Raw genomic sequence first — 23651 nt, 5'->3', positions numbered from 1 at the left:
TTTATATTTACTATTGGTTTAGGGCATTTCATCTTGCCAACTATACTTATCGGAACCGAGTTATCGACTAGTTGGCAAGGGAAAAGTGCACAACACTTTGGGAGATTTACTTCACCATAGACCGCTCCCGGATGGACACCTGAAAGTATCGGTGGATGTTGTAGTAGATCATGATGCGATGCTACCGGTACCTGACATGGTCTCAGAGACGACATTGCTGCGAGATGCAATAGGATCATTTGTTGCATGGCCCTCGGAGCTCATTACCATTAGTGATGAGGTATATTGAAAACGATTATGAATCATTTAGTTTTCGAATGTCAATTCTAAACCGTTTATTAATTATTTTTTACATTTTAATTTTAGACTGCTCCTATAAAACCCACAGTTAAGGGTAAAGGGATTTTACAGGAGGAGGAGTCCGTTGCATCACTAAAAGAGGTACATTTAAAGTGTTAATAATTAATCTGAATCTAAATCTGCATGATTTTATATTTTACATAACTTATATGATTTTTAGGCATCCGCTCGAGAGTCACAACAAGTGACGCAGCAAGTTCGTACCGTACCACCCACTGGTCCTCCGAAGCCAGCGGGAAAAAAAGGCGGTGCTTTTGTGCCTCGGTACCGGTCGACGCTCGCAACAATGGTTGATATGTCTGATTTGACGGATGGTGCTGCACGTGAAATCGTTATGGATGAGAGTGTCTTCGGTATTGAATTCAAGTCACTTATTACACTTGATGACTTGGAGGAGATTTTTAAGCATGATCAACTAGGCGTCAATAACATGCACTCATACATTCGGTAATATTCCCTCATCCGATATATTATTTAATTAGTCCCACAATATAATTTATTTACACATTTCAATGAAAATAATCTAATGTTTATTATGTTTTTATTTAAGGTTGTTGTATGACAGAGTGTTGCGCGGGACTCCGTTGTCTAACAGATTCCGTTTCGTGTCTTCCGCCCACTGCAGCGGAATGGAAATTGATTCGGAACCGGAATCAGTTAGACAGTGCTTAGTAGATAGATTCATGTCCACCGGCAATACAGAATGTCTGCATCTTTGGGCGTATAATACTCGACCAGTAGGGTTAGTTTCTCATTCTTTGTTCATCTAATCTCTGTTTCTTTTGTGTATAGCAAAATTTTCATATAACCTATTGTTTTTATTTATAGAGCACACTGGTTGCTGCTTGCTATCAACCCTATAAGGGAAGTCGTGTATTATCTGAATTCGGTAAATGGTGAATGGACCAATTATCCGGCCATGAAGGACATCGTTGATTTGTAAGTGGGATCGTTCTAAATATATATTCGTGTATATTTATATATATATATATATTTACTTATTTGTGGGATTGATCTAAACATATGCTTTTATATATTTGTTAATTAGATCAATACAAGTGTTCCGAAGTCAACGGGACGCACAGGTATCCCGAACTAAATCTAGCAACATTACTTGGATCCAAGTGCAGGTACATTATTTTTCACAATGTTGCTTATAATATATTTATGCTACTTGATAAAACAATGCACAACTATAGAATCTTATTTGTTTTTCTATGTAGTGCCCGCAACAGAAAAACAGTTACGATTGCGGATACTTTGTATTGAGGTTTATGAAAGAAATCCTTCAGGCAAATCAATTAGAGATTCCGATCACGGTATGAATTTATAACTTAAGATAATTTCATATAATTTATTACATTTAACTAAATGTATCATTCATATTTTGTTTTTGTTTTGTAGTACCTTGACGAATTCCGTGCCACTGGATACCCGAGACTTAAGTTGGAAGAAATAAAAGAGGATTTGTGTCATTTTTATATTAAGCGCTTTTTCATGTAGGATTTGTGTCGAATTGAAGTACTATAATATTATTGATGTTGTAATGATGTATATATAATATTGGATATTATAATGGTATTATATTAGTATATATATATATTGTCTTACTGATGGCTGAAATAATATAGTCGAAAATAAATTACAGGTCGAAAATATTACAGGCTGAAAACATATTACAGGTCGAAAATATTACAGGTCGACTGGGAGGATTAAATTACAGGCTGCACATTAAAATACCTCATTTAGCTACTAAAGCGCTTTTTAAAAAAGCGCTCTTAAAGGACCACATACTAAAGCGCTTCTTTTTAAAAGCGCTGCCAAAGATTACTAAAAAAGCAAAAAAAAAAAAAACAACATACTAAAGCGCTTTTGTAAAAGCGCTCTTATAGGGGGGGCTATAAGAGCGCTTTTTCTGGAAAAAGCGCTCTTAAAGCCCACCCTATAAGAGCGCTTTTATAAAAGCGCTTTAGTATGTTGCGTTTTTTTTTAATTTTTTCTCTCACAGGTGGGCCTATCACAGCGCTTTTCTGGAAAAAGCGCACTTAAAGGGGGGCCTACCAGAGCGCTTTTACCAGAAAAGCGCTCTTAAAGGGGGGCCTACAAGAGCGCTTTTTCCAGAAAAGCGCTCTTATAGGGGGGCCTACCAGAGCGCTTTTAAAAGCGCTTTCGTAGCCTATGCCAGCGCTGGCTTTGGCAGCGCTTTAAAGCGCTGTTAAAGGCCAAAAAAAGCGCTTTAGTAGCCCTTCCTCGTTGTAGTGTAATTAACAATCTTGTAAGTTACATTCTAACTATGATGATGCACTTTCACATGGCTTATTATTACTTGTGGTGCATGCATTCTTATTTAATGAGGTAATATCTCCCATAAGTTGAAGATAGGTAAATATTGAAGGATAGAAAAACACTTAGAAATGGGGGGTTTGAATAAGTGTAGCTTTAAAACATGTAAGATAAAAACAATTTGCACAATGATTTTTATCCTGGTTCATTGTTAACTAAACTACTCCAGTCCACCTCCTTGGAGTGATTTACCTCACCTGAGGATTTAATCCACTAATCACACAAGATTACAATGGTTTTCCACTTAGACAACTTCTAAGTCTTCTAGAGTATACTGATCACAACCTGATCACTCTAGGAACAAACTGCTTAGATACCCTCTAAGACTTTCTAGAGTATTCTGATCAACAACCTGATCACTCTAGTTCTTACAAATAAATGTAAACAAATTCTTTTGAGAGTTACAATGCTTCTTATAAAGCTATTATCACAACTGTGATTTTCTCTTAAGTTTAAGCTTAATCTCACTAAGATATTACAACAGCAATGTAGTGAGGTTGAAGATGAAGTTTGAGAGCTTTTTGAATTTGACAGCGTTTCTGTATATTTGCGCAAGTGTTATATTCAGCTTCTCATCAGAACTTCTATTTATAGGCGTTTGGGAAGATGACCGTTGGGAGCATTTAATGCTTTGCGTGATTCGTACAGCATTGCATTTAATGTTTCACTCTTTTGTCAACTACCTCGAGCCTTGCTTTCGCTGTGTCTACTGACGTTGCCTTTAATAGCTACTAACGTTCCTTTTGTCAGTCAGCGTAGCCTGCCATCTTGTACTTGCTTCTGATCTGATGTTTGTGTAAACAACGTTTAAATATCATCAGAGTCAAACAGCTTGGTGCAGAGCATCTTCTTGTCTTCTGACCTTGAAGTGCTTCTTAGCGTGATACCATGAGAACTTCAGTGCTTCTGCTTCTGATCTCAAGTCCTTCTGATGCTTCCATAGACCATGTTCTGATTCTGCTTGACCATCTTCTGATGTCTTGCCAGACCATGTTCTGATGTTGCATGCTGAACCTTCTGAGTCAGTGCTTCTTGCGCTGATTTTGTGCATACTCTTTATGTGATTCCTGAAATGGAAATTGCATAGGATTAGAGTACCACATTATCTCATACAAAATTCATATACATTGTTATCATCAAAACTAAGAATATTGATCAGAACAAATCTTGTTCTAACAATCTCCCCCTTTTTGATGATGACAAAAACATATATAAAAGATATGAATTTGCAATCAGAATATCAGACGGCTAAAGACAATTACACAGTTATAGCATAAGCATATAAACATAGTGTGTGAATATGTCTCCCCCTGAGATTAACAATCTCCCCCTGAGATAAATAATCTCCCCCTGAAATAAATACTGGAATAAATTTATAAATAAAGGACTTCCCTGAGTATTTTCCATTTCAGTTGAGACGATCACATATGCTTAGATCTTCAGAACATTCATAGCTTCTGCTTCTTGCTTCCATAGGATAGCTTCAGAGCTTGAATTTCTTCTTGGATCATTGCATGCTAGATTGTATCAGAACATTGTTGAATGTACCAGAGCATCATCAGAGCATCTCTACATCCTGAAATGTTACAGAACAAACTACACGACAAAAGTCAGAGCATGAATGAATCAGAACATAAAATATGTATCAGAACATATAATATGTATCAGAGCATAAACAATAATGTTTCAGAGCATATTTAGAACAAAAACATGCATCGGAACATATAAGGAATAAGAATGAGTTAGAGCATATTCTATCATCAGAATATCATAACATTCTTCCTTCTTGCTTCTGATCTTGAAGCTTCATAGCACTCAGCTTGCTTCAATTTCCATGAGCTTGTTTCCATACAGAATTTCTTTTCCCATGTCTTTGCTTCTTATGTTGAGTTTTTTAAGATTGTCTTCAATCCTGCAAAAAACACTTAAAGACACAGAACTTGCAAATTCTTGTTAGAAATGTGGAGACTTTCTCCCAGCAACTGATAATATAAATCAGATCATTTATCACATTTTCTCCCCCTTTTTGTCATAACATCAAAAACACAAAAGATTCAGATGAAAAACAAAACAATATGAGAGAAAAAAAGATAATTTTCATTGATAGCAAAAGAGAATTATCAAAGGTACAAGGAAGATGCATAGAAGACAGATGCAAGAAACAAAGAAACAACTAAGACACAAAGGACTAAGACGACCCTAGCTTAGACATAATCTTGGCCAGCATGTCATGAATCCCAGCATTGCTCTCAGTCCGCCTCTCCATGAAAGAGCGGAACTCAGCATTGATGTCTTCTTGCTTGTGCATACGAGAAGCTAGCTCAGCTTGGTTCTTCTGAATAACCTCTAGAGTCTTCACCAGAAGAGAGGGTTCACCAGAAGAAGCTTCACAACTTCTGTTCAGAGGGACAGCAATCTCAACTGCAGCTTCCATTGTCAGATCATCATCATGATTTTCCTCAACAGGAATAGTCTCAGCAGGATGATCTTCAGCATCAGCTTCTCCCATATAAGCATCTTCTTCATACTCAGGAGCAGGAAGATCAGAATCTCCATTCTCAAGAGCTTGAAGAATGGCAGCAAGATTCCTTGGAGCAGAAGGACCTGCAACTTCTGGAGGATCAACAACTTCTGGAATGACCAAATTGGGGTCCTCCTCAGAAGGATTTTCCCTCAGAAAGTCAAACAGTGACTTGAAGCCTCCAGTCAGAACTGGATACTTAGATCTCCAGACCACAATCTCCCTACAAGGACTATCCAGCAATTCATCAACAAACATCTTCTCCTCAAGAACTCTCCTGTTTCTGATGGGATGATAGTATACACCATCATCAGCTTCTAGTCGATAGCCAGCATAACCAGGTGCAGCAGCCACTAGTCTCTTCTGGACTTTCATTGCTCCAACCTGAAAATCCTGCCGAAAGCTTCTCCAAAGGTTTCTGGTAGAGACATCATCAAGATCATTTAGGAAGGCATCTCGCAAGAGATCCAGCCTAGAGACAAATTCGTGCTTGAACAACTCCAGGAAGATATGAGGTTCAGGTTCAGGAGGGTTGAAGGTGAATTTGTAGTCAGGGTAAAGGAGGCAATCAATAGACGTCTTCAAATTTTGAAAGAGAATGTTGGAGATGTTGAGTTCAATTCTTCTTCCAATGCAGAAGAGAGTATATTTATGATCAGGACTGATGTACGATGAGGAGGATGATCTTCTTCTATGATGGAGAGATCCCAGAATAATTTCAGCCCAAACTTGGTAGAACGGCCTCAACACACCAGTTTTATGGGATTCAGTACCAGTAGCATTTGATATTTGTCTATCAACTTGTGGCCAACAAACTCTGCCATGAAGAGGACCAGTACATCCTTCTTCATCTTCCAGGTTGTACAGCTTACTTAACAACTTCTCAGTTATCACAACTTCATGCCCTAACACAAAGGAGATGATTGCAGTTGGGGTAACCGTTGCATGAGCCCAGAAATCTTTCATAAGAGCCTTATAAATTGGTCCAACCAATCTATCAAGGTAGTTTGACCAGCCTTGAGCCATTGTCTTTGCTTCGGGTTTGAAACCATATATTTTCAGATTTTCAACGTCCACTGAAGATTCACATAGAACTTTCATTTCTGAAGCAGGAATGGAACAGGTCTTCAATGGAGCAAAACCACGCTTGCTGAAAACCAGTTGAGTGGAAGACATTTCTGCTTGGTTTGAAGAGCTTGATGAAGGATTCATGGTGAAATGCAAAGATGCAGACACAAACTAGGGTTTATGCGTTGAATGCAAAAAGAGAGGGACGAATGAGGAGAGAGAGTGAAAAAGATGAAATGAAGATGAAGAGGAGTATATAAAAGGTTGGATAAAAGAAAATAATAAATGCAATATGGTTTAAGTGAAATGATTACAGAAAAACATGACATCAATTTGAATTTAATGAGATATGACGTTAGGAGAGATAAAGTGACAAAATGAAATGATTTGCACAGTTACCTAGGGCGGCGTCTCCTCAACTGCACGCATGCTTATCCAAAAATAGTGAACACGTGTTCATTTTCTGGAAAAAAAACTAGTGACAGCTGTTTTACTTTAAAAGAGATTCTGAATCAACTTAGATAATGAAACGTTAGTAATAACAGAATCAGAACTTCTAATTGATCATAATTAGAACTTCTTATAAAAACATAATTCCAACACATTTCAGAACTTAGCCATACGTAAGACCTTCTTATCTTCTCATTCTGGACAAAAATCCATACTAATATTCTTCAGAATGAACTTAAACCTATCTTCAGCAAGGGGTTTTGTAAAGATATCAGCCCATTGATGGTCTGTATCCACAAAGTTTAAAGAGAGAACACCCTTTTGAACATAGTCCCTAATGAAATGATGTTTAATCTCAATATTGTTTAGCTTTGGAATGTAAGATAGGATTCTTAGATAAACATATGGCAGAAGTATTATCACAGAAGATAGGAATGTTACTCTCATATATTTGATAATCTTCTAGCTGACTCTTCATCCAGAGTATTTGTGTGCTATAACCAGCAACAGCAACATATTCTGCTTCTGTTGTTGAGAGGGCAATGGTAGCTTGCTTCTTGTTGTACCAGGAGATCAGATGACTTCCTAGGAATTGACAACTTCCAGAAGTACTCTTCCTTTCAATTCTATCTCCAGCATAGTCAGCATCACAAAATCCTACTAAGTTGTATTCTTTAGATCTTCTGTAGACTAAACCAACATTAGTAGTACCTTTCAGATACCTCAGAATTCTCTTAACAGCAGTTAAGTGAGATTCTCTAGGATCTGATTGGAATCTAGCGCACAAACAAACACTAAATAAAATATCAGGTCTAGAAGCAGTTAAATATAGAAGAGATCCAATCATGCCTCTGTACAACTTTTGATCAACCTTCTTACTTACCTCATCCTTACCTAGAACACACGTTGGATGCATAGGAGTTTTGGCTTCTTTGCTTTCAGAAAGATTAAACTTCTTCAGAAGTTCTTTCACATACTTCGTTTGATGAACATATGTTCCATCAGAAGTTTGATTGATTTGAATTCCAAGAAAATACTTGAGTTTTCCCATCATACTCATTTCAAATTCAGCCTGCATAGACTTAGCAAACTCCTTTCCAAGTGAAGCATTAGATGTTCCAAAAATAATATCATCAACATAAATTTGACAAATTAAAATGTCCTTCTTAGATGTTTTACAGAAGAGAGTCGTATCCACTTGTCCTCTAGTGAAACCATTGTCCAGAAGGAAAGAACTTAATCTTTCGTACCAAGCTCTAGGAGCTTGATTCAATCCATACAATGATTTCTTAAGTTTGAAAACATGTTCTGGAGACTTAGAGTCTTCAAAACCAGGAGGTTGGTGGACATAGATTTCCTCATCTATATAACCATTTAAGAAGGCACTCTTAACATCCATTTGATACAGAGTGATGTTATGCTGCGTGGCAAAAGAAATTAATAAGCGAATAGATTCTAACCTGGCCACTGGTGCAAAGGTTTCTGTATAGTCAATACCTTCTTGCTGACTATAACCCTGAGCCACCAGTCTGGCTTTGTTTCTTACCACTTCTCCCTTCTCATTAAGCTTGTTTTTGAAAACCCAGTTTGTACCAATGATGTTGAATCCTTTTGGTCTAGGAACAAGATCCCATACATCATTCCTTGTAAACTGATTAAGTTCTTCTTGCATGGCAATTATCCAGTCTGTATCTTCTAGAGCTTGATCAACAGAAGTTGGCTCGATCAAAGAAACAAGACCTAATTGACATTTTGCATTGTTCTTAAGGAATGCTCTTGTTCTGATAGGATCATCTTTCTTTCCAAGGATCACATCTTCTGAGTGAGCTGAGGTGAGTCTAGAAGATCTTCTGACTGTTGGCTCTTCAGAAATTCTGAGATTCTCTAAAGATGCAGCAACTTGATCTTCTGATTCTTTGCTTCTGAGATTTTCAGCTTCTGAAACTTTGCTTCTTGGTTCTACAGCTTCTGATATATCAATATCTATATCTGCAAAATTCTCAAACTGCTTTGGCTTTTCAAGAGCAAGCTTATCATCAAATCTGATATTGATTGATTCTTCTACAACCAATGTTTCAGTGTTGTATACTCTGTAGCCTTTAGAGCGTTCAGAATATCCAAAAAGGAAACATTTTTGTACCTTCGAATAAAACTTACCAAGATAATCTTTAGTATTCAGAATAAAACAAACACATCCAAAAGGATGAAAATATGAAATGTTGGGCTTTCTGTTCTTCCAAAATTCATAAGGAGTCTTATTTAGAATAGGTCTTATAGAGATTCTATTCTGAATATAACATGCAGTGTTTATTGCTTCTGCCCAGAAGTGCTTAGCCATATTGGTTTCATTGATCATGGTTCTGGCCATTTCTTGTAGAGACCTATTCTTTCGCTCTACAACTCCATTTTGCTGTGGAGTTCTAGGGCAAGAGAAATCATGGGCAATACCATTTTCTTTGAAGAACTCCTCAAAGAATCTGTTCTCAAATTCACCACCATGATCACTTCTGACCTTTATGATTTTGCACTCCTTCTCAGATTGAATCTGAGTGCAGAATTCAAAGAACACTGAATGAGACTCATCCTTGTGTTTTAAGAACTTTACCCATGTCCAGCGGCTATAATCATCTACGATGACTAATCCATATTTCTTCCCTGACAGATGCTGTTTTGACTGGTCCAAACAGATCAATGTGCAGAAGTTCTAACGGCCTTGAGGAAGAGACAACATTCTTAGATTTGAATGCAGGTTTGGAGAACTTGCCTTTCTGACATGCTTCACAAAGAGCATCTGATTTGTATTTCAGATTTGGGAGTCCTCTGACCAGATTTAGTTTGTTAATCTGAGAAATCTTTCTCAAACTAGCATGTCCTAATCTTCTGTGCCAGACCCATTGCTCTTCAGAAACAGACATAAGGCAAGTCACCTTCTGCTTCTCAAGATCTGAAAAATCAATCTTATAAATGTTGTTCTTTCTCTTGCCTGTAAATAGGATTAAGCCATCCTTCTGACTTACAGCCTTGCAAGACTTTTGATTGAAGATTATGTCATAACCATTGTCACTTAATTGACTTATGGACAATAAATTATGCGCTAATCCTTCTACAAGAAGTACATTAGTTATGGAAGGAGAGTTACCAATACTTATGGTTCCAGAGCCAATAATCTTGCCCTTCTGATCTCCTCCAAACTTGACTTCTCCACCAGATTTAAGCACCAAGTCTTGGAACATAGACCTTCTTCCCGTCATGTGTCGCGAGCACCCAGAGTCCATGTACCATGACATTTTGTGCTTTGTCTTCTTTGCTGCTAAGGATATATGCAACAGAAATTGTCTTCTCCTTAGGTACCCACAGTTTCTTGGGTCCTTTCTTGTTAGTTTTCCTCAAGTTCAGATTGAACTTGGGTTTAGCATGATAAGTAACAGGAGGAACAGCATGATATTCTTTAGGTTTGGCAGCCTGATATTTTTTAGGTTGTGTCACATGCTTCTTGGTGTGTGAAGTGAGCCTAATATCATGTGAGTGGCCATATTTGAACTAATCATACAATGGCTTGTATGTGATTTTCAAATCATCTACAGGTTCAAATTTACGTGGGATATCACCCTCATAGCCAACGCCAATCCTTTTGTTTCCAGAAATACCATATATTATAGAAGCAAGATGACTTCTGCCAATACTTCTAGATAGAAACTTTCTGAAGCTCGAGTCATATTCTTTCAAAATATGATTGAGACTAGGAATGGATTTTTCTGATTCAGAAGGAGATCCAATATCTTTGGATCATTTTAAAACTTTTTCCTTCAGTTCAGAATTTTCCACTTCCAGCTTCTTAGTTTCAAATTCAAATAGCTTTTTCAGCTTTTTGTATTTGATACTAAGATGAGCCTTGAGTTCCAGAAGTTCAGTTAAACTGGAAACTAATTCTTCTCTAGATAGTTCAGAAAATACCTCTTCAGAATCTGATTCTGATGTAGATTCTGATACGTCATCCACTGTGGCCATCAGTGCAAGGTTTGCCTGCTCGCCTTCAAAGTCTGATTCTGATTCTGAATCTGAATCATCCCATGTTGCCATAAGACCTTTCTTCTTATGAAACTTCTTCTTGGGATTCTCCTTCTGAAGTTTTGGACACTCATTCTTGAAGTGTCCAGGCTCATTGCATTCATAGCAGATGACCTTCTTCTTGTCAGATCTTCTGCCTCCAGAAGATTCTCCTCTTTCAGGCTTCTGTGAACTTCTGAAGCTCTTGAACTTCCTTTGCTTGCTCTTCCAGAGTTGGTTTACCCTTCTGGAGATCATGGACAGTTCATCTTCTTCTTCTGATTCTGATTCTTCAGAATCTACTTCTTCAGCCTGAAAAGCGTTAGTGCATTTTTTATAATTAGATTTTAATGCAATAGACTTACCTTTCTTCTGAGGTTCATTAGCATCCAGCTCAATTTCATGACTCCTCAAAGCACTGATCAATTCTTCAAGAGAGACTTCATTCAGATTCTTGGCAATTTTGAAAGCAGTAACCATAGGACCCCATATTCTTGGCAAGCTTCTGATGATCTTCTTGACATGATCAGCCCTTGTGTATCCCTTGTCAAGAACTCTCAATCTAGCAGTTAGCATTTGAAATCTTGAGAACATCTTCTCAATATTTTCATCATCCTCCATCTTGAAGGCTTCATATTTCTGGATCAAGGCAAGAGCTTTAGTCTCCTTCACTTGGGCATTTCCTTCATGGGTCATTTTCAATGACTCATATATATCATAGGCAGTTTCCCTGTTAGATATCTTCTCATATTCAGCACGAGAGATAGCATTCAGCAAAACAGTCCTACACTTATGATGATTTTTGAATTGCTTCTTTTGATCATCATTCATTTCTTGTCTTGTAAGCTTTACACCAGTAGATTTCACTGGATGTTTGTAACCATCCATCAGCAGATCCCATAAGTCACCATCTAAGTAACTTTCAAGTTTATATTTCCAGTATTCAAATTTTCACCATCAAATACTGGTGGTATAGTATATGTTAGAACAAGATTTGTTCTGATCAATATTCTTAGTTTTGATGATAACAAGGATATGAATTTTGTGTGAGATAATGTGGTACTCTAATACATTGCAATTTCCTTTTCAGGAAATATATAAAGAGTATGCACAAATCAGCGTTCAGAAGCTTTGACTCAGAAGGTTCAGCATGCAACATCAGAACATGGTCTGGCAAGACATCAGAAGATGGTCAAGGCAGTATCAGAACATGGGTCTATGAAAGCATCAGAAGAACTTGAGTTCAGAAGCAGAAGCACTGAAGTTCTCATGGTATCACGCTCAGAAGCACTTCAAGGTCAGAAGACAAGAAGATGCTATGCACCAAGCTGTTTGACTCTGATGATATTCAAACGTTGTATACACAAACATCAGATCAGAAGAAAGTACAGGTGGCAGGCTACGCTGACTGACAAAAGGAACGTTGGAAGCTATTAAAGGCAACGTCAGTAGACACAGCGTGAACAAGGCTCGAGGTAGTTGACAAAAGCGTGAAACATTAAATGCAATGTTGTACGGAATACGCAAAGCATTAAATGCTCCCAACGGTCATCTTCTCAAGTGCCTATTGTAGCGGGGAAAATCTGATATCGAAGCCATAGGATTGACTCGAATCAATATTTTGTTTGAAATCGCCACCGCGCTTTATTTTTTCAAAGGAAAAGGGAAAAGAACGTAAAACCCAAAGTTTTGTTTTTAAAACAAGAAAGAGATCTCAGATACGGGTGTTGATTATATGAGGGGAAGGTTTAAAGCACCCTCATATTTGTGGTACTCCACAGGAACCTTTTTGAAAATTTGTGTCGTGTGTGCTAAAAAACGGTTTGTTTTATTTTTAAAATAAGCTCGGCAAAGCGTTAAGCCTTGGGCCTACATACCTCCTCGGTGCAATGGAGAAATCAAAGCTAATGTAGTTCCGCTTTAGGGAAAAACATTTTTAAAACGAATAAACACTTTATCGTCGTCGGAGAGAAATACTCAGCCATTGATCTTGAGCATGAGAACAAACGAGTTCTTTGCATCGCAAAAGAAAGAAGGGCTCCAACTCGGATAAAATCGACGAGTATGCCACTAGCTCTCTCACGCGGAAAAGATCTCATTATATCAATCAATTTCAAAATCGTGGGATATAACCACTCGTTTCGACAATTAACAGTGTCTAAACTTTTGAAGAAAAAGCCACTAAGGGCAAAAGATATTTTAAAGAAAACGTTTTGAAAATGATTGCAAACATAAGAAGGTTTTTGAAAAAGGGAGAAGATTTTGAAAATTTAAGAATGGGAGGAGATGAAGAGGCTATCCTATTGCGTAAAATAAAAGCTAAGGAAAGAAACGGTCTAACCGAAGAAGAAGCCAACACTTGACATTATGAGTCAAGGTAGATTTCCCATCCTTTGGACTTGCAATACCAAACACATATTACCACTTGGGGATCCAGATGAACTTATTATCTTAGCACCACTTTGCATTAAGCACATTAAAAATTCTGACGAAAATCGGGCAGAGTAGCGGCTGTTTTCGGGTAAAATCCTTATATCAGTGCCTTGAAATTAATCATCAAGGGCTTTCAAGGAAATACCTGCACATACAAACAGACAACAATCCAATGCCAGACAGACAGAATAACAACAGAGTAATAACAGAATAAGGGTCCAGAGGTCTTAAGTCCATAAGTCCGAATCTCCAAAATGCTCAGGATAGTAACCAATAGTCCAAAAGAGAGCCTTAGGTATTTTTTTAGATTTTTGTTATTTATTAGTGTTTTAGCATAAAAATAAAGTATGGTCCAAGTGGACAAAAGAAAAATAGCGGAAGCATAAACATATGTCCAAATGGACAAAGAGAAAATAGCGGAATTATAAACGTCCAAATGGACAAAGAAAAAATGGCGGAATGTAAATATGATGAAATGATAAAATAAAGCAATAAAGCGTAAAATAAAAGAGCGATATAATAAATTGCGGAAATTAAAGTCAATCGTTAGATGTTAAAGATAACCATCTTGAAACTTGTCAAGTATGTTATCAAAGTTAGTAAGAAAGATCGATGGTGAGTGAAGGATGTTCTCGGATTTAAAGTCAATGGAAACTTATCAGAAGCTTGATAAAATCATAGCGACTACACGATAAATTTCCATAAGTCTTAAATCAACCGCATACAATTCTCTTCCATATTTGATCTTTTTTTAATTCGGGACACGAAATATTGCGCTATGTTAAGCAGATCGCCAAGTGATTTATGTAGAAATCACCCTACAACGAGGCCGGTCAAAACATTATGTGATAATGCATGCGAGAGAAGTGATATGTAAATCACTCTCCGAAAGCAATACCGCACGAAAAGAAAAATGGTGAGTGATCTAGTCTTTACCAAGAATCCATAAGAATTCTCAAGGTATTAAGACTTTCATCGATCAAAATAAAGAGAAGTAAAAGATGGAACCACATTAAAAGCTCTTTTCATCCATAATTTCAATCACTTAATATTGTGGATTTGGATTCTCATCCTATCGACGCCCTAAGTCCATTGAAATTAGAGAGAAATTAGGCCTCTAACTTGTGATTCAAAGAAAATATCAAAAGAATGGAGTAGAAGATGAGTTAGAACCAAAGACAAGTCACAAAAAGGCAAAAAACACATTCTGCTCAGCAAGCAATCGATTGCTCCAGGAGTGCAATCGATTGTTCCTTCTTCAATTTTCAAAATCTGCGCAGTTTTTCAACTGTGCAATCGATTGCAGCAAGAGAGCAATCGATTGCACTAGGCAATTTTCCAAAAAAACAGCAATCAAAAGGAGTAAAACTAGTTTAAACATAAAATCAAACACCTTGAGATCTTGGATCAGTTTGTGCATGAAAATGTATCAAGTAAGCAAGCAAATCTCATCAATGTAGCACCAAAGGTGCATCAAGCATAAACAACAATGGATCACATCTTGAATTATGGAATGGATCTAGAATTTTACCAAATCTTTCACAAACTTTGAATCTTCTTCAAGAACACACAACCACAAGCCTTGATCTCTCACAATTGATGAAGAAAGTAGTGTTTATGTTGAGGTTTAGCTCTAAATTAGTGAGGTTCAAGATGTGACTCACTAATTTTTATGGAAGAAGAAGAGAGCTTTGAGTGAGGGGTTTGGAAGAGGTAAGGAGAGAAAGAGCAAGAGTTTTCTTGGCTATCAAAGCTTTGAGAAATGAATTTGTAATAAGTTTTTTGGCTATCAAAGCTTGAAAAATGAGGAGGGGAATGCCTCAATTTATAGCACTTAGGCTTGGGAGATTTTGTGGCTTGGAGTTAGGATTGGGAAATGGTTTTGGAGCCAAAAATGAGATCCAATGGTCTTGATGCAATCACATGAAGGTTCATGATTAGATGATGTAGTAAATCAAATGTAAGAACCAAGTCATGCTTCCCATGCTTGCAAATGATGTCAACACTTTCAAAAGCTGAATTTTGCCTTCATTCTTCAAAATTTCGCATTGGTGCAATTGATTGCTATTTTGGTGCAATCGATTGCACTGCCTGAATTTAGTGAAAAAAGAGTTGGTGCAATCGATTGTTGTTTTGGTGCAATCGATTGCACAGAAAGCAGAATGCAAATCTGGTGAAAATCAAGTTGGTGCAATCGATTGCTCCATTATGCAAATCGATTGCTTCCTGAAGAATGCTGAAAAATGCCATTTTGAGGGATATTTTGACTTGGTACCTACAAAACACAAACACACAAAAGCACAATGCAATATTTTTGGTATTTTGGTTAGTAAAACAATATATACAAGACTAAAACATGGGTGCTCGATGATTCATTTGCAGTTGAATTGAGCACAACATCACAAGTAGATCTCTAAGATGAAACTCTTGATTGATGATTGGTATACAAATGATGTGTAATCTTAGGGTCAAAATTTGGGGTTTGACACCTATAAATATGAAGTTCTGATGAGAAGCAAGGTTAACGATTCTGAACGAACTTATTCTGAAAAACTTGCTGAAACGCTGTTCAACTCAAAGCTCAGAAACTTCATCTTCATCAAAGCTCACTACATTGTTGTTGTAATATATTAGTGAGATTAAGCTTAAACTTTAAGAGAAATATCACTGTTGTGATTATAGCTTTTCAGAAGCAATTGTAATACTCTTATTTGATTACATTAATTTGTAAGTAACTAGAGTGATCAAGCGTTGATCAGGATACTCTAGGAAGTCTTAGCTTGTGTCTAAGCAGTTGTAATTAGAGTGATCACGTGGTGGTCAGGATACTCTAAGAAAGTCTTAGCTTGTGTCTAAGCATTTGATCCAAGAGTGATCAGGTTGTGATCAGGATACTCTAGAAGACTTAGTCGTGGGCTAAGTGGAAAACCATTGTAATCTGTTGCGATTAGTGGATTAAATCCTCAGGTGAGGTAAATCACTCCGTGGGGGTGGACTGGAGTAGTTTAGTTAACAACGAACCAGGATAAAAATAACTGTGCAAATTGTTTTTATCGTTCAAGTTTTTAGACTACACTTATTCAAACCCCCCCTTTCTAAGTGTTTTTCTATCCTTCAATTGGCATCAGAGCGCCGGTTCTAAGGTGCAAGCACTTAACCGTGTTTAGAAAAGATTCAGGAAGAGAAAAACGCTTCAGTAAAAGATGGCTGGTGAAATTCCAACAGATCCACCTGCATCTACATCAGGCTCTGTTGAGCAATAAAATGGTAACAATGGTTATACTAGACCACCAGTATTTGATGGTGAAAACTTTGAATACTGGAAAGATAAACTGGAAAGTTACTTTCTTGGTCTAGATGGTGAATTATGGGATCTTCTGATGGATGGTTGTAGCAACCTGCCCTAAAAATTAAGCTTTTAGAGTCGCCACCTATTCTACCAAGGCGAATAGGAAACCTTTAATGGTTAAGAGATTTAGGGTAAGACACTATATTCGGGTTAAGGGAAGGTGTTAGGCACCCAAAACCCTTTCCTAAAGGTTAACATTGCAAAGATGAAGGTTATGGCGAAAAAAAACATAGAGGAAGGCAACAGATAGTTAATAGGGTTAAAGGCTTAATTATTGACATGATTAAGATTTGGAGGAGGGGGACTCGCCTTGTTGCCAAGTGCCTACGTATCTCCTTAGGGAGAATCAGAGTCAACGTAGTTCGGGGCAGGGTTGTACGCCTTTAGGTTTGATATGAAATTGTTTGAAGGCATTTTGAATTGCCTTATCGAAGTGATGAAAATCCGTAGTTTGAAATTTGTGGTTTGAAAAAAGACAAGTGTTTTAAGAGTGGGCGTACAACCCTGGTATTTAATATGCACTATTAATCGCAATGATCAATAGGTTTGATCACCATAATTAATAGATTAATAGAGGATTGCTAACAATTCTAATCCATAGGTTCGATTATCACTAATAGCAAATAGATGTATTTAAAAAAATTAATTATTTAATTTTTATCGTTATCCCTCATAATCAATAGCTTCGATTACAAATAATAACGAATTTTTAGAAAAAAAAAAGAAGCTAATCATCGTAACCAATAAGATGGTTAAAACCCTTTAGCAAAATAAACCTTATTTTAAATAAATGATTTTAATTGTATAAGTTATTTTGAAGTTTAAATAAAATATTTTTATCATTAACCATCACAATCGATTGATTCGATTAAAACGGTTAACAAATAAGCCTTTAAAAATAATTGAATAAAACAAGCATTCATCTTATTATTATTATTATTATTTATTAAATACGCTCCTCACCAACGCGATTAATAAATATAATCGAATCGAAGAAAAGTCATAAAAAAAACCACATAATATTAACAAGTAATTTAATTTTATTTTTGATTTCGCAGGGGGTGTATATTGTAGTTAAGGAGCAATTCTAGGGGGTGTACTGGGCGCTGAAACTATAATGCATCTGGGAATTTCGGATAGGGCCCTAAATGCTTGAGCCCAATAATCAGAACCACACAAAAACCCTACGCAACAGCTAAGGCAAAAAATCAGCCCCTTCTCTTACGCAACTTTCTCTCCTCTTTCCCTCTGTACCTCATCGTCTCCCACTTCAATCTTTCTCAAAAAAAACATCGAACACTTTCTGTCTCTATCTCATTCTACCATTTTTGCAAACCTATTTCTACCTCTTTCAAGCACTTTAAACAAAATGTACAATAGCAAACCTAGATCTAAGGCCAATCAGAATATATGCAACAAATCAAGAACAACACAGAAGTATTAACGGATCACAATACCGAAACGAGATAGCGATAAGCATAAAAAAAACGAATTGCAAGAGAAGACAAGTCGAGTTACCAACGACAGGGAAGATTGTTGCGGTGCTAGAGTAGCGTCGGCGATTTTGTGCTCTGGTTTCGTGTGAACTCCCAAGATCCCTCTCTCTGATCTTCGTCTCTGTATTTAAATTAGGTTTTCCCTTTTTCATCCCCCCCCCCCCCTTCCCTGAATTATTTTTAGCATATATATGGCTCCCTTAGGTTTTCTTTTGGGCTTGGATACTAGATTGTCAAGAGAGAAAGAAAATTGATTAAATCACATGATTTTTCTCTATTTTTTATCCAATATTTTTCTATCAAAAAAAACCAAATTAATCTCAATGATATTGTGATCAAGATTCCCTTCAAAAATATATGCAAACATTCCTTTAGATATTTTCCCATTATTTATTTATTTTAAATTGAATTTAAATAAATAAATTTCAAAATAAGAGAATAGAAATAATGGAAATCACAAGAATGGAAATATGGGTCTTATGTGATATTGGAATCATGTTAGAAATCCAAAATTTAGGCCCATTAGACCAAATAATCAAACTTGCTCACTTTGCATCTTATGCATTTCCTTAAAATCGCCTAACTTGTATAACTTGTATCTTGCTCAAATTTTGACATATGAAAGTGTTTTGGTACATATGTGACACATTGAGATCCATTTGAGGCCTTGGAGATCCAAATTATTTTGCTGAAGAACAAACCCTAATTTATGATAATGCAGAGTGACTTGAGAAAGCCCTTAAACCTTGGATTATTGAAAATGAAAAGAGGATGGCAAATTTTGGGGTATGACAGTTGCCCCTGTTCAATCTTCTTAAACCTGCAGAGTCAGATAGGCACGTCTGCCTATCGTGATTTAAAGGTAGAAGATGATTGAACACTGAGATGCCCTGAAATTTGCTTGCGCAGGGAAGGAGTTATGTGGGAGATGGGCTTATAGATGCCCCCTATTTGGCTGGCAGGGTACTTGTCTAAAGCATATGCTTTTCAGACCTGGATCATTTGATTGTATCTGAAGAGAGAGGAAGTAATGTCTTACATAAGACTACCTGAAGAGGTTCCTGAACAGGGTATATCGAAGGTTGATGCGAAGAAGCTTAGGCTTTGAACAATGCTTAGGGAGAATGTCTTGGAGAAGACTAACTGAGGAGTTCTTTAAAAGAACTAAGTAGGTCTTATAAAAGATTGGATAAACACTTTAAGAAGGCTACCTATAAAGGCATGATATATCTTAAATAAGACTCACCTAGAAAGGCTCCTAAAAAGATATGAAACGTCTTAAACAGGACTACCTAGACAGGTTATGGTACGTCTTAAACAGGACTCACCTGGAAAGGCTCTTAGATAGGATACGGGATATCTTAAACAAGACTTACCTAGAGAGGTTCCTATAAAGGGAACGATACATTTTAAACAAAACTATCTAGAAAGATTCCTATAAAGGGAACGATACGTTTTAAACAAAACTATCTAGAAAGATTCCTATAAAGGGAACGATATGTTTTAAACAAAATTATCTAGAAAGATTCCTATAAAGGGCATGATACGTTTTAAACAAAACTACCTATAAAGGTTCCTATAAAGGATATGGCATGTTTTAAACCAAACTACCTCGAAAGGTTCCTATAAAGGTCGTGAGACATTTTAAACAAAACTACCTAGAAAGGTTCCTATAAAGGCTATGAAGTATTTTAAACAAAATTACCTAGAAAGGTTCCTATAAAGGGAACGATACGTTTTAAACAAAACTATCTAGAAAGATTCCTATAAAGGACACGATATGTTTTAAACAAAACTACCTATAAAGGTTCCTATAAAGGACATAAGACGTTTTAAACAAAACTACCTAGAAAGGTTCCTATAGAGGACATGAAACGTTTTAAACAAAACTACCTAGAAAGGTTCATATAAAGGGAAAGATATGTTTTAAACAAAACTACCTAGAAAGGTTCCTATAAAGGACATAAGATGTTTTAAACATAACTACCTAGAAAGGTTCCTATAAAGGTCGTGGGACGTTTTAAACAAAACTGCCTAGAAAGGTTCCTATAAAGGCTATGAAATATTTTAAACAAAACTACCTAGAAAGGTTCCTATAAAGGTCATGGAATGTTTTAAACAAAACTACCTAGAAAAGGTCAGGATATGTCTTACACAAGACTGCTTGGAAAGGTTAGGATAATTGTCTTGGACAAGACTACCTGGAGAGGTAAGAAATTCTTTGATTGCTTCTGGATTGTCTTTGAAGAAAGACTTGGAATGAGGTATTAGAATTGTATACGTTGAGATTGAATCGTTGATACGATCGTATTGGCGCTGTAATGTGATGATAACATCCTCTTGATTATGAAGTGACCTGAAAAGGCAGTGTTAGTTTTATGCAATGTCATGATGCATGTGTCATGTAATGAGATTCTCAAAATAAATGAGAATTATGCGTGTATGCCGATCCCACACTGCGGGATGTAAATAGCACAGGCGTGGGAAGATCAATTACGCAACAATGCTCTTTGTGTGATACTAGTGTGACTTCCCGAATATCAGAAATTTGGAGACGTGCCCTTTAACCTGAAGGAAGGACCTTTAGAGAGAACCCGAGTTTCACCATGTCTTGCCTGATATGCATTGTCCCAGTATTTGAATTCTCGAAAGATATGCCCCTAGTCAGCAGGATCCTTGGTTGTATGCCCCTGTTTTAGGAAAACCCTCTGAACGTGATTTCCCCACTCAAGGGTCTTTATCAGGAATGATCGTCTTTGATTAGACCAATTTTGAGGTCTCCTTGATGCTAAGTGTTGATTTGAATGTGAAGCAGATGCTTTTTAGAATGAGTCATGTGTTTCGGTAGCGCCTGACGGACAGTGATTTGCTGAGTACTCATAATGAGATGATGTCTTCTATAAGACTACCTGAAGAGGTCCTTGGAAAGAATGGGAAATCGTCTTAAACAAGATTGCGCTTTAAACAAAGCTCAAAGTGATGTGTTTGTGCAGAGGGTCAAAAATATTCCTATAGAGGATAAAGACTGTTTTAAGGAATGTGGCGTTTTAAACAAAACTTAGGAGAAAACATCTTGAAGAGGATCACCCTAGAAAGGATGGTGAGCTGTCTTAGAGAAGACTCTGCACTTTAAACAAAGTTTGACAAGGCTCTTGGAAGCATAAGAGAAGTTTGAATATGTCTTAAAAGACTAACTGAAAAAGTTAAGAGATGTCTTACAGAAGACTACCTAGAAAAGGTTCTTAGAAAGGAATATGTCTTGGAGAAGACTATCTGAAAGGGATTGAAAATAGAAAGGATAGGAAGATGGGTCTGTAAAAGACTGTCTGAAAAAGGCTCCTGGAAAGGGTAAAAAGTGTTTGAACATGTCTTAGAGAAGACTATATGGACAGATTGAGAAATATCCTAAAAAGGTTCCTGAAAAGGATGTGAGAGTGGCATTGACACCATCTGTCACTGAGTGAACTTTGCAACGTGCCCCCAGGTAATGGGCTTGCCCCATGGGCTATTCAGCGTCCTTGAGAGATTCCATGGATCTTGATTAGATTGCCCCATGTAAATGGGATAATGACGGGTTATGCCCCGTGTACACATTAGCCATCCCAGTCCTGCGTAAGAGATGTTTCTTCTTTTGTCAAGCTTTTAAAGCTACTTCGTCAGTCAGTAGGATTTTTAGCCATTAGCCATGCCCCATGCAACTTCTCCCTGATGTTTAAACATTTGAATCCACATAGACAAGTATATTTTATAATGAAATTCATAAGATGCGAATGCATATGTCTGTCTTGAAAGTTTAAAAACATTTTTTTTTAGTAAAACAAAGTTTTTTTTTGTAAGAAAGTGATATCAACTCAAGAGTTATAGTAGACCTTAAGGAGTCGGGATACCTTTGGTAACGGTATGCTTTCGAACTAACCATGCTTCAGTTAGGACTTTTAAGGGTTGTAACATGGCCTGGTTCACGGTTTTAAGAAACAAGGATAGTGGCTCAAAGTTTATTTGTACCCATCCCCCTCTCCGTGATGTCCTCCGGTCCTATGCTCAGTTAGCTATGTGTTTAAGCTCCAAAAAGACTTTGGGAATATTGATATTTTTGATGGTTTAAAAAACAGAAGTTTATTTTGCAAAGGCAGTCATCCTCCTTTCTTGTAATATTTTCTCTTGTGAGGGTATGTAATGACCTCTTTTCGACTTTGTTATCCCTAACTTTTGCCTGAACTGTTCGTTTTAAAACTACAGTCAGCGGGATGCCCCAATTTTATCTAAGTCTCCTTAATAGGTTTTGACTTAGCAGGCCCTTGCATTGCTTTCTCTTTTTCTTGGCGGATATTGACTGCCAGACTTAATGATGACGGGGAACCATCGGTGATTATGTTCAAAGGAACAACTTGGAATAATTAAGTTAACTGAGCAACTACCCTACCCCAGGTTATGTATTAAGGGTTTTATTTTATATGAAGGAAAACTCCTACTTCTTTAGGCTCAAAGGGGTTGACGAGGGATTAACATCCTTATATCTCCGTTATTTAGGAATTGAAACAATGCCTGTACATCGTCAACACGGTCTGTTCGAAAGCGTAATGTATGAAATTGTGGTATCGTTTTCGTCATTCTCCCTCTAAAGGTGTACGACTTTTAACGAGAGTTGAATATCACAAATGAGAAAACCGAGTAAAAAAACAGTTTTAAATATAGTGAGAACACTAGGAATGAATCAAGACAAACGTAAGCAATGCATTAATGATTATTGTAAAGTACACAGCATATGTCGTAAGACTAATGTTTAAACAAACAGAAAGAAATTGCGAATGAAAACAAAACTAATGATCTAAGAAATCCTCCTTCTAGCCACCTATGGCATTAGACTTGCGATGATCTTCGAACTCAATGAGCCCTTCTTCAATCAAATCTTGGATCTTGTGCTTTAACGGCCCACAATCCTCTGTATCATGACCAGGACTATCTGAGTGATAAGCGCACCTAGCATGATGCTTGTATCCAGGAGCGGGGTTAACTGGAGCTGAGTATGGAGGAAGCAGAGTTACCAGGTTCTGACTGAGCAGACGTTGCAAAGCTTGAGACAATGGCATGTACAACGGAGTGAATGATCGTTTTGGCTTAGACCTCCAGGTGCGTTGGCCACCCTGTTGCTTTTGCTGATCCCTTTGTTGTGATACTGGGGTCTGATTACCCATGATTGCCCCCACATTGTTGGATTCCTTTTTTTCGTCATATGACTTCTTTGTGTGATAGGAACCTGAGGGTGCCCCTTGTATCTTCCCATTTTGGATTCCATCTTCCCTTTCAAGCAATTATCAATGATAGTATAGTGCTCAATGTTTATGATCAATGATATGAATTTTTTCTGGACATGTATGGAACACTAATGCAGAAAAAATATCAATGTGAAAGTTTGAATATTAAAGAGCACTTGATGTGAATTTTGAGAGAATAAAAGTGTATAATTGCAAAGTGAAAGAGGTGAATATGATATCTGAAAATGAGAGTATATATAATGCCTTAACACCTTTAGGAAAGGATAAGATTATGTGAAAAGATGCAATGATTGGATGAAATAAAATCT

The 23651-nt window shown here is 37.0% G+C and overlaps 1 protein-coding gene across 1 annotated transcript; it reads left to right on the top strand.

Annotated features, from left to right (window-relative positions):
• Nucleotides 1-646: 646 nt before the first annotated feature.
• Nucleotides 647-17662, top strand: LOC131626412 (uncharacterized). Its single transcript, XM_058897227.1, has 5 exons — nucleotides 647-807; nucleotides 911-1102; nucleotides 1189-1299; nucleotides 1409-1484; nucleotides 17630-17662. Exons 1-5 carry the CDS (start codon nucleotides 647-649, stop codon nucleotides 17660-17662), a joined length of 573 nt encoding a protein of 190 aa, XP_058753210.1.
• Nucleotides 17663-23651: the final 5989 nt, after the last annotated feature.

Source organism: Vicia villosa, unplaced genomic scaffold (assembly GCF_029867415.1).
Source record: "Vicia villosa cultivar HV-30 ecotype Madison, WI unplaced genomic scaffold, Vvil1.0 ctg.000286F_1_1, whole genome shotgun sequence".
Classification (NCBI taxonomy): Eukaryota; Viridiplantae; Streptophyta; class Magnoliopsida; order Fabales; family Fabaceae; genus Vicia; species Vicia villosa.
This window is presented reverse-complemented; position numbering and strand designations above follow the sequence as displayed.

What these genes read in the sequence shown, in the direction of transcription:
- LOC131626412 (XM_058897227.1), top strand. Translation starts at nt 647, where the DNA reads ATGGTTGATATGTCTGATTTGACGGATGGTGCTGCACGTGAAATCGTT. An exon ending in TATAATACTCGACCAGTAGG is followed by an intron (nt 1,103 to 1,188) that starts GTTAGTTTCTCA and finishes TTTTATTTATAG; the next exon opens with AGCACACTGGTTGCTGCTTG. An exon ending in ATGAAGGACATCGTTGATTT is followed by an intron (nt 1,300 to 1,408) that starts GTAAGTGGGATC and finishes TTTGTTAATTAG; the next exon opens with ATCAATACAAGTGTTCCGAA.